Source organism: Capra hircus, chromosome 18, assembly GCF_001704415.2.
Source record: "Capra hircus breed San Clemente chromosome 18, ASM170441v1, whole genome shotgun sequence".
NCBI lineage: Eukaryota > Metazoa > Chordata > Mammalia > Artiodactyla > Bovidae > Capra > Capra hircus.
This window is the reverse complement of record NC_030825.1, coordinates 66,274,668-66,284,467: the sequence shown is the minus strand read 5'-3', so window position 1 is coordinate 66,284,467 and position 9,800 is coordinate 66,274,668. Positions and strand designations below refer to the sequence as shown.

Here is a 9,800-nt window from a genome sequence, read left to right as displayed (position 1 = left end):
TGTTTTCACTGCCATTGCCTCGGTTGAGGGACTCTAGATCCTGTAAGCCACATAGCATGGCCAAAAATCAAAAATAAAAACAAACCAATGCAATCCCAGTCAAACTCCTAGTAGGATTTTTGTACTGTATAAACTAGAAGGTGGATTCTAAACTTCATATGAAAAGCAAAGATCCAAGAATGACTATGAAGACTTTGAAGAAAAAAAAAAAGGAAGTCAAGGGAGTACACAACTTTGATTTCAAGACATATTATGAAAACAAATTAGTCAATACATGAAAATACTGGCATAACTAAAGTAGGTAAATGCAACAGAACAGAAATTCCCAAAATAAACATACATACATGATTCACCTTCAATAAAGTACTAAAGCAATTCAGGGGAAAGGTGTAATCTTTAAATCACTATCATGGCAGGAATTGGGTGTCCATATTTTAAAAAATAATCTCCACAATTAACTGAAAATAATTCCCTTACGTCAGTAAAAACCCCAAACCATAAAAGTTACAGGAGGAAGCAAGGGAAAAAGTAAAGAGAATAACAAATTAGACTACAGTAAAATTAAAAACTTTTTCTCTGGATAAGTGATTGAAAAGAGAAAACCAATTCTGGAAGACTGTATTGCTAGGTATTTCCATTAGAGTACCTTAATCAGTAAGCAATGACAAAATGTCAAAACTCACTAATTAGAACAAGTTATATGAACAGAAATGTCAAGAATGATATGTGGTTGGAAATCAACACATGGAAGACCACTTGGCATCACATCATTAGAGAAATGCAAATTAAAATCACTTGGTCCCAGTATGCAACTATGGTGTCACTAAATCGGGAAAGCCTGAACATACCAAGTAAGAATGTAAAGGACAGGATCTTGGCTTATGGTGCTTCTGATGAGACTATAAAAGGACACCACCACTTTCAGAAGAGTTGGACTGACCTACATGAGTGTAACATTCACTTACTCTATGATGAGGAGTTGTGCTACTAGATATTAACTCAAGTGAAGGAAAGCATGAGTCCAGAAGGCATTTCTCCAGTGTGACCATTGGTGGCGCAGTGGTAAAGAGTCTGCCTGCCAATACAAGAGGCATGGGTTCAGTCCTTTGGGCTGGAAGATCCCATGGAGTAGGAAATGGCAACCCAATCCAATAGTCTTGCCTGGAGAGTCCCATGGACAGAGGAGCCTGGCAGGCTATAGTTCACAGGGTTGCAAAGAGTTGGACATGATAGAGCGACTGAGTGCACGCGCGCACACACACACACACACACACACACACGATCATGACCTTGAAGCTGTGTACAAAGAACTACACGCATAAGGCCTTTCTCCACTGTGGGTTCTCTGGTGGACAATTAGACTTGTTTTGTAACTGTAAGGCTTCCCACACTCATTGCACTGAAAGGGCTTCACTCCAGTGTGGATCCTCTGGTGGACAATTAGACTTGTTTTGTTACTGTAGGGCTTCCCACATTCACTGCACTGGAAAGGCTTTGCTCTAGTGTGGACGTTTTGGTGGCTAATTAGTGTGTTCTTCAGCTTGAAGGCTTTCCCACATTCATTGCACACATAGGGTCTTTCTCCAGTGTGGATTCTCTGGTGCTCATCGAGTGTGATTTTCCTCTTGAACCCTTTCCCACATTCACTGCACTCATAACGCCTCTGTGAAGTGTGAACATTCTGGTGTTTGTTGAGGGCAAAGCTGCTCATAAACAAATTCCCACATTTCTTACAGGCATAAACTTTTTCTCCACTGTGGATTCTCTGGTGGACAATAAGACTCTTTTTGTTGACATAAGCTTTCCCACACTCACCACACATATAAGGCCTTTCTCCAGTGTGAGTTCTCTGGTGGATAATAAGACTTGTTTTATAACTAAAGGACTTCCCACATTCAGTGCACTTAAAAGGCTTTTCTCCAGTGTGTATTCTCTGGTGCACAAGGAGTTTATTTCTGTACAGGAAGAGCTTCCCACATTCACTGCACTTATGAGGTTTCTCTCCAGTGTGGACTTTTTGGTGCTGGACAAGTGAATCCTTGCGGGCATAAGCTTTCCCACATTCCTGACACTCATAGGGTCTTTCTCCAGTGTGGACTCTTTGGTGCTGAACAAGCTTACATTTGTAGATGAAGACTTTCCCACATTTACTGCAATCGAAAGGCTTTTCTCCTGTGTGAACTCTCCGATGATGAGAGAGACCCCCCCGGAGTCTAAAGAATTTCCCGCAATCATTGCACTTATATGGCTTTTCTCCGGTGTGAACTCTCAGGTGCTCTGTGAATTTGTACTTCTTACTGAAGGCTTTGCCACATTCGCTGCATTTGTAATGCCCTTGCCCAGGGTGAGAGGCTCCCCTGCTCTGCCTGCTTCTGCGTGGATGCTCTCCATCGTGGGAGGGCTGGTGCTGGAGAAAGCCAAGGCTACCGAGGAAATCCTCCTCAACCTCTCCACATGTGAACACAGTGTCAGGTACAAAGATCTTGCAGCTTGTCACGAGCAAGGCCCCATTCTCGTCCTTCCTGAGACGTTTCTCTCCACTTAGCTGTGTCTGGCACTGCTGCAAGTGAGAAGTGGGCATTTTCCCAGAAGCCCCAGAAGAGGGCAGGGTTTTCTCCACCAGAGCACACACGTCAGTGGAAGTGACAGCCTTCAGGATAGATGAGTCCACCCGTGGATTCCTGTCTCGTGTCACTTGTTCTGCAGAAACACATTGTTCAGAACCGGCCTCTTCGGTTTCTCCTCCACGCCAACACCCTGAAACCATAAAAAATGCTGGTAAGTATGGAGACTCTGGTGGGGAAGGATACATGTAGGAATGAGCCCATGGGTTTGTGTTCAAAACAAGGGAGGAAGGGTCAAGCAGTAGAAGGGGATACTATGCATTTCTTAGCCCCTGGTGGTCACAAAAATAGAAATGTTTCAAACCAAGGAGAACACGGGATATGGAGCTGTGCCAGGAGGAGACCCTGGAACAACTCAGTCCTTGGCCAGTGGCAGTCAGCAGGGTTTTCTGGTGGAGACAAGTGTCAGCTCTGTAGAACTGACATGTGTCCTAATCCAGGAAAATGCAATTATATCTGTTTGCCTGGTGTTCAAATACCATACAAGAAAACATGCAACTTTAAAACCACATTAAACATCTACGATATACTGAACACATAATATGGGAGAACATTTCAAAGAGAGAGGGAAAGGGCAGATGTGGAGGACACTAAGGCAGAAGACAGAGCAGTGAGAAGTCACAGTGAAAGGATAAGTGGGCCAAGTGTCCAAACAGGGAAGAAAAGAAAGAAAGGAGAGTGACCAGGATGAATCTGGGCACTAAAACACCAGCGAGCAAAGGACATTTCCCTGTAGGATTAGAAATGACCTATAATGTGCAGTCCTACAGCCCCTGCTCACCGGGCCCAGTATCCAGTAACCCTCTTCCAATGACTAGAGAAGTGTCTACCTCATCAGGGACCCAGGGCCACCTCCATCCCCAGGTCAGGTTGGGTGACTGTGAAACTTACTAGATCAAAGGCCTGAAGAGAAAATGGGGCCATTATGAGAAAGACACTGGCCCAGGGTCAATCAACCAATGACAGACTTCAGAAAAAAAAAAAAAAAAAATATATATATATATATATATATATTCTTCCGAAAATAACCTAGTGTTGACCATAAATGCTGACCACGTCTCTAATTCCTGAGACAAGCAGTGCATACAGAAAGGGTTAAAACCTGTGACATCGATTTTCCACCCAGCACAAGAGTCAATACACAAGCGATGGCAACGCAAACTGGAAGTGGACAGTTAACAAGGCTCCGAGACCAAACTCTTCTGTGAAAGGCTTCAGGGCATGTGCTACAGGACTAGACATGCACAGGTTGGGGCACAAAGCTCAAATGCCAGGAAGCCAGGGAAGGAAGCAGTGTCCATGGCCCAGGCTGGGAAGGCTGGAGTGAGCCAAGCAGAGAGAAGGGCCGAGCCCAGCACGAGCGGTGTGTGCAGACGCAGTTCTTACCCAGGGAGGCTATCAGGGACAGGTTCTCCAGCATGACATCATAGTACAGGAGTCTCTGAGCCTCACCGAGGAGCCCCCACTCCTCCTGGGAGAAGGACACCGCCACGTCCTCAAAGGTCACATGGCCCTGTCAGGAGGGGGACACGAGTTCACAGCGGCCTCTGTAACCAAAAACACTCCCCCCAACCCCCCCAGGCTTCATGGCACCAACACTGTGACCTCAGGGTCTGGAATCTGACATGGTCCACCTGCTGTCCACCTGCTCAGGAGTGTCTTCACACCTGGACCCTGCCCCCACCTGATCTCCAGATGTGTGTCTAGTTGTACACCTGACACCTCCCGTGAGGCACCCCTGCCACATCTCAGACTCAGCATGAGGATACCTAATTCTGGACAGTCCTGCTCATCACTCCTACTTTTTGTTGGCTGCACCAGCTCTTATTTGTGGCATGTGGGATCTAGTTCCCTGACCAGGGATCGAACCCTGGGCCCCCTACATTGGGAGCACAGAGTCTTGGCCCCTGGACCACCAAGGAAGTCCCGTCACTCCCACTTCTCACTTCTCGTCTCAGATACAGTGTCCCTACTCTCACCTGAAGGCAGACGTCGTGGTGTCACGTCGTGGTGTCACGTCAGACGACTGTCTCTCACCCTGCACAGCAGAAAATCATCCAGCTCCTCAGGCTGCCACCCCAGGAAAGGCTCTGCTCTGTCTTCCTCCACCCACGTCCTGGGTCCTGCAGTTTGCTGGACACGCCCCACTTGGTCTCACCTCCAGGCACACGGACAGGCTGGCTCCTGTCCCAGGAACATCTCACCACCTCACCTTCTCCAGTGGATACAGGAGACCACCTCAGTACCACTTCACGGGTCCTGTGCCTGAGGTGACCCCAGGGCCAGAACTAAAGCCCAACAACCCCAGGATGACTGCCTCCTGTATCTGTGTGTCAATACCAGGGGTGGGATGACGTCAGGAGATGTACTGAGGCTTCTTCCACTTACCTGTCCAGGGACCATAAAAGTTGCTGCTACCATGGGAACCTGTGAAAAGAGGGAGGGGAGGATCTGAGATCAGGGTCATCTTGGTGAGGATGCAAAGGCGGAACTGTGTCCTCCTTTCCCTTTCCTGCAGATGAGTCACCTCAGGCTGACCTCTGACCTCACAGCTATAACCTGACAACTCAGATAGCCTTTAATAAAGACTCAACCTCCTTGAATTTCAGTGTCTTCAGGTGTAAAAGGGCAACACTTAAGAGGTCTATCTCCTAATGTTGTGTAAACATCAAATGCATTATTAACCTCTCCCAGACTAAGATTCACTATGACATAACACAGGATTAAGGTCCGGCTAGTCAAGGCTATGGTTTTTCCTGTGGTCATGTATGGATGTGAGAGTTGGACTGTGAAGAAGGCTGAGCGCTCAAGAATTGATGCTTTTGAACTGTGGTGTTGGAGAAGACTCTTGAGAGTCCCTTGGACTGCAAGGAGATCCAACCAGTCCACTCTGAAGGAGATCAGCCCTGGGATTTCTTTGGAAGGAATGATGCTAAAGCTGAAGCTCCAGTACTTCGGACACCTCATGCGAAGAGTTGACTCATTGGAAAAGACTCTGATGCTGGGAGGGATTGGGGGCAGGAGGAGAAGGGGACGACAGAGGATGAGATGGCTGGATGGCATCACGGACTCGATGGACGTAAGTCTGAGTGAACTCCGGGAGTTGGTGATGGACAGGGAGGCCTGGCGTGCTGCAATTCATGGGGTCACAAAGAGTTGGACACAACTCAGCGACTGAACTGAACTGAAGATTTCTATAAATTTTTTTTTTTTTTAATCAGGATTTCCTTACATATCTTTCAAGGCTTTCTGAGACAAAGTATCTCTTTTCCACCACCAATTATTTGATTTCATGACAGAATTCACTCATTATTATACTCCCTAAAATACATGACCATAGGTTTAAGAGCTCAGTCCCATAAACTGCCCTCTTCTGAGAAGCCAGTTCCAATCCCTGGCCCCGAGGCTACCAGTACTTCAGTCAAACTGGCTACAAATCCAGGAATTCCCCTGAACCTGTCAGTATTGCTAATTTGATCAAATAACCTATGAAAGTTAGGAAAACACTTTTCTCACTTCTGGCTTACCATAATGGATACAACTTAGAACAGCCCAATGGCAGGGATGTCTAGGTCTAGGTAGTGGGGGTGGAGGGCAGAAGGGGGTTTCAGGCCCTGTCAGTACATGCCACCCTCCCAGGACTTCCATCATTTCAAGGTGTTCGGCAATCTTGAGGCTCCCTGAATTTCATTCCTCAGCAATTTTTATACATAATCTCCAGTTCCCCTCTGATTCTTGGGAACTTCCACGTGGGGCTGAGAATTTAGCCTTCTATTCCCCTTATTTCCTGGTGACCAGTCCAATTCTAAGTCACCTCAATTATAAATAAACTCCTGTGCGAAACAGGGGCAAGTTTTAACAAAGAACAGTCCTAAAGCTAGGAAATTCCAAGGAGCCCAAGATAAAACCTAAACATATGTATATTATTATAGCACAGATATTCATTCTCATTTTAAACAGTGAGTACTTGCTTATACAAGATTAACTTGTTAAATCCATATATTTTTAACCTTATAGTTTCCCGGAAAAGCTGAGGCACCTATGCCCTTGACTGAACCTAAGATTGACTGACTGGTCAGCATCGCCCAATTTTTGTGGCTCCAAAAGGAATAGACAGTCATCTGGCTGAGTATTCATCACAGTCAATGTACACAACCTCACCCCTCCTTCTCCACCTCCTTCCCAGCCAAAGCTCTTTACTCCTTATACCCACCCTTGCTTTCTTAGAAAGCCCTAGAGCCTCAGGACCCTCCCATTTTCAGGCAGCAGTCCTACCCACTCTGCCCTCGAGCTTCTTTCATCTCAGGTCCTCTTTCACAGAAAAGTAAAAAGATTTTCCCACCTAAATTTGAGATCCCGACTTAGGTGTCACCACAAGCACATCCTTGAGCCAGTGACCTCCTCCCTCAATTCCAGACTATAGATTCTACCAGCCCCTACATTACCTCAATTTTGGAATCTCAGAAATAGCATGTCTCAAATTCAACTTTTCTTCTCTCCCTAAAACTGACTTCTCACATCAGTGTGGTCTCTGGTCGTAAAGAAAACCTTTACTGTCCTTTACTCTGTCTTTAGCTCAGAGCCACATTTACTTCACCAGCCAATCGTGCCAATTACCTGTAAGGCTTATTAGGAATATTACCTGTTACATTCCTTTGGAAAAAAAAAATTAATAAACAGAAACCTTAATTAGAGTTGGCACACCAGAAGAGGGAGCCCTCACTGACCTGAGACAAGAATGGTATTCCAGAGGAAGAAGAGTCTCCTCTTTCCTGGAAAGGACTCAGCCAATGAAAAGCCATGGGCTCTTTGGTGCCTACAGCCCTTTTAACTTCTTTTGTAATCTCTATAAAAGTGTTAGCTCCCCCATAGTCACACACCCCAATTGCAATTCCCCGAATGGTCCTGAAAATAAAAAAAAAATTTTTAAGCCTATTTTTGTGTGCGAAATACAGGGCAGGCTATTTGTTTCAGGTCAGCAACTTCCATACCCACCACTCTCGTCCATAAAACATCTTACTCTTCAGATTCTAACTCAGAAGCCTCCCCCAGGTCTCCCCGCCTCCACTCTCATCTTCTCCTCCCCAGTCTGTACTCCTCGGGGCTGGCTTTGAAATATTTAAAACTCAAACGTCTTCCTAATTTATCCGCAACCCTCCATGCCTCCCAGAATGCTGTCGGCCCAGCTGACCCAGACGATTGACTCCTCTTTATATGCCCTGTCCCTGCGGAGAGGACTCCAACCCCAAGTTTCCCAAATGCTCCGGCTCGTGTGCGCCTCCAAGGATCGGGCCCACGGCCTTTAACACCACACCTCAGCACACAGCATGTCAGAAATGGGACCGCCACACACGCACGCCTAAAGTTCTGCAGACGGGCCTAAGCCGCGGCGCTGTGAGCAGGAGACCCTCATGGGGGCTCGAGGATCCGGAGACGAACTGTCACCTGGGCCGGGTCCTGCAGCGCGTCGGTTGCCATAGGACCCTGCGGGCGCAGTGGTGCCAGCAGACGCGCGAGATAATGGCGAAGACTTGGGCCGAAAATCCTGGAAGTGTCCTGAAATCCGCTCACTCCTGTGCACTGTGGACGGCGCCCCTTGGGTTCTTCCCAGTTTCTCTAAGGCCGGCTGCACCAGTTATTTAGAGTCTCAGGTTTTGCTGTCGGCAGCAAAAGCCGTCAAACGACCGCCATCAGAAAGACGCCGGAAGTCCCACCCCCTACTATTTCGCAATCCCGGAAGAGCCCGAGTTTGGGGGCTTCATTGGTGCGGAGAACAAGGCTGACCGGCGCGTGGTCTTCTGGGTAGTGTAGTTCCCTCGCTTCCGGTTTGAGTTACAGAACCCTCCGGCTCTCGCCTTACCATGTTCTGACGAAAGTACAAGTTAAAAAGTAGACCCAAGAAAGCCTTTAGGTATAGTCTTTACAAAATTCTGATTTAACTACCATATTTCTTAGCTAGAAGTTAATACAGGTTTAGCAAACAAGCGTTTCCCTTGTGAAAAGACTGAGAGTAGCCGCAGTCCTCAGTTTTTATTGCTTTTTATGAAAATCTTGAGAAATTTGCAAGTAAAATCAAGTCAGTATGATTTGAAGGGAAAAAATTTAAAGGGAATTATATGCAACAAAATATCTCGGTGTATTTCATTACTGGCTAACAGAAAAACCATATGATCAGATAATAAAGTCTGTAACGGGTGCTGTGGACCTAACTACACGTTTACACAGGATCAGAGAGTTACAATTGCGAACACATATTCAAATAGCCGCACTAAAGGTGTCCTGATAGGGAATAAACGTCAGGGAGCTTTTAAGGCAAAGAGAGGTTTGTGTCACAAAGCATTTTAATTGCAGCTGGACTCAGAAGCTAGAGTATGGTAGCCAAACAGTGTAGAACAGGGTTGAGTGCCAAGGCCATCACTAGAGGAAGATGTAAGCCCTTTGTTGTGGCAAGTTTTAGGCATTCTTTCTGAGTCCTTGGAATATTTACCCTTTGGACCAGGTCAAAGTTCATAGTTTTACCTGGTGGGGAGGGGCAAGAGGTGCACTAATTAACATGTTCAGTTCAGTTCAGTCACTCAGTCCTGTCCGACTCTTTGCAACACCATGGACTGCAGCACACTAGGCTTCCCTGTCCATCACTAACTTCCAGAGCTTGCTCAAACCCATGTCCATCGAGCCAGTGATGCCATCCAACCATCTCATCCTTTGTCGACCCCTTCTCCTATCATCTTCAATCTTTCCCAGTATCAGGGTCTTTTCAAATGAATCAGCTCTTCGTATCAGGTCGCCAAAGTATTGGAGTTTCAATTTCAACATCAGTCCTTCCAATGAATATTCAGGACTGATTTCCCTTAGAATGGACTGGTTGGATATCCTTGCAGTCCAAGGGACTCTAGAGAGTGTTCTTCAATACCACAGCTCAAAAGCATCAATTCTTCAAAGAAAGTTCTCAGCTTTCTTTATAGTCCAACTCTCTCATTCATACATGACTACTGGAAAAACCATAGCTTTGACTAGACGGACCGTTATTGGCAAAGTAATGTCTTTGCTTTTTAATATGCTGTCTAGGTCGGTCATAACTTTTCTTCCAAGGAGGAAACATCTTCTAATTCCATGCTGCAGTCACCATCTGCCGTGATTTTGGAGCCCCCCCAAAATAAAGTCTGTCACTGTTTC

At 46.3% G+C, this 9,800-nt stretch overlaps 1 protein-coding gene across 2 annotated transcripts; it reads right to left on the bottom strand.

The window, feature by feature from the left end:
• On the bottom strand, positions 559-8,323 carry LOC102179512 (zinc finger protein OZF). 2 transcript variants are annotated; one of them, XM_013971714.2, is made up of 5 exons: positions 8,070-8,323; positions 7,352-7,529; positions 5,013-5,051; positions 4,011-4,137; positions 559-2,757 (listed from the first exon to the last, which is right to left on the bottom strand). In XM_013971714.2, the coding sequence occupies exons 2-5, from the start codon at positions 7,424-7,426 to the stop codon at positions 1,283-1,285; spliced, it is 1,716 nt and encodes a 571-aa protein (XP_013827168.2). In that variant the 5' UTR covers positions 7,427-7,529; positions 8,070-8,323; the 3' UTR covers positions 559-1,282. The 2 variants fall into 2 exon arrangements, with proteins under 2 accessions (XP_013827168.2, XP_005693080.2); XM_005693023.3 differs by lacking the exon at positions 7,352-7,529.

What these genes read in the sequence shown, in the direction of transcription:
- LOC102179512 (XM_013971714.2), bottom strand. Translation starts at nt 7,426, where the DNA reads ATGGCTTTTCATTGGCTGAGTCCTTTCCAGGAAAGAGGAGACTCTTCT. An exon ending in GAATACCATTCTTGTCTCAG is followed by an intron (nt 5,052 to 7,351) that starts GTCAGTGAGGGC and finishes CTCTTTTCACAG; the next exon opens with GTTCCCATGGTAGCAGCAAC. An exon ending in GTCCCTGATAGCCTCCCTGG is followed by an intron (nt 2,758 to 4,010) that starts GTAAGAACTGCG and finishes TTATGGTTTCAG; the next exon opens with GGTGTTGGCGTGGAGGAGAA.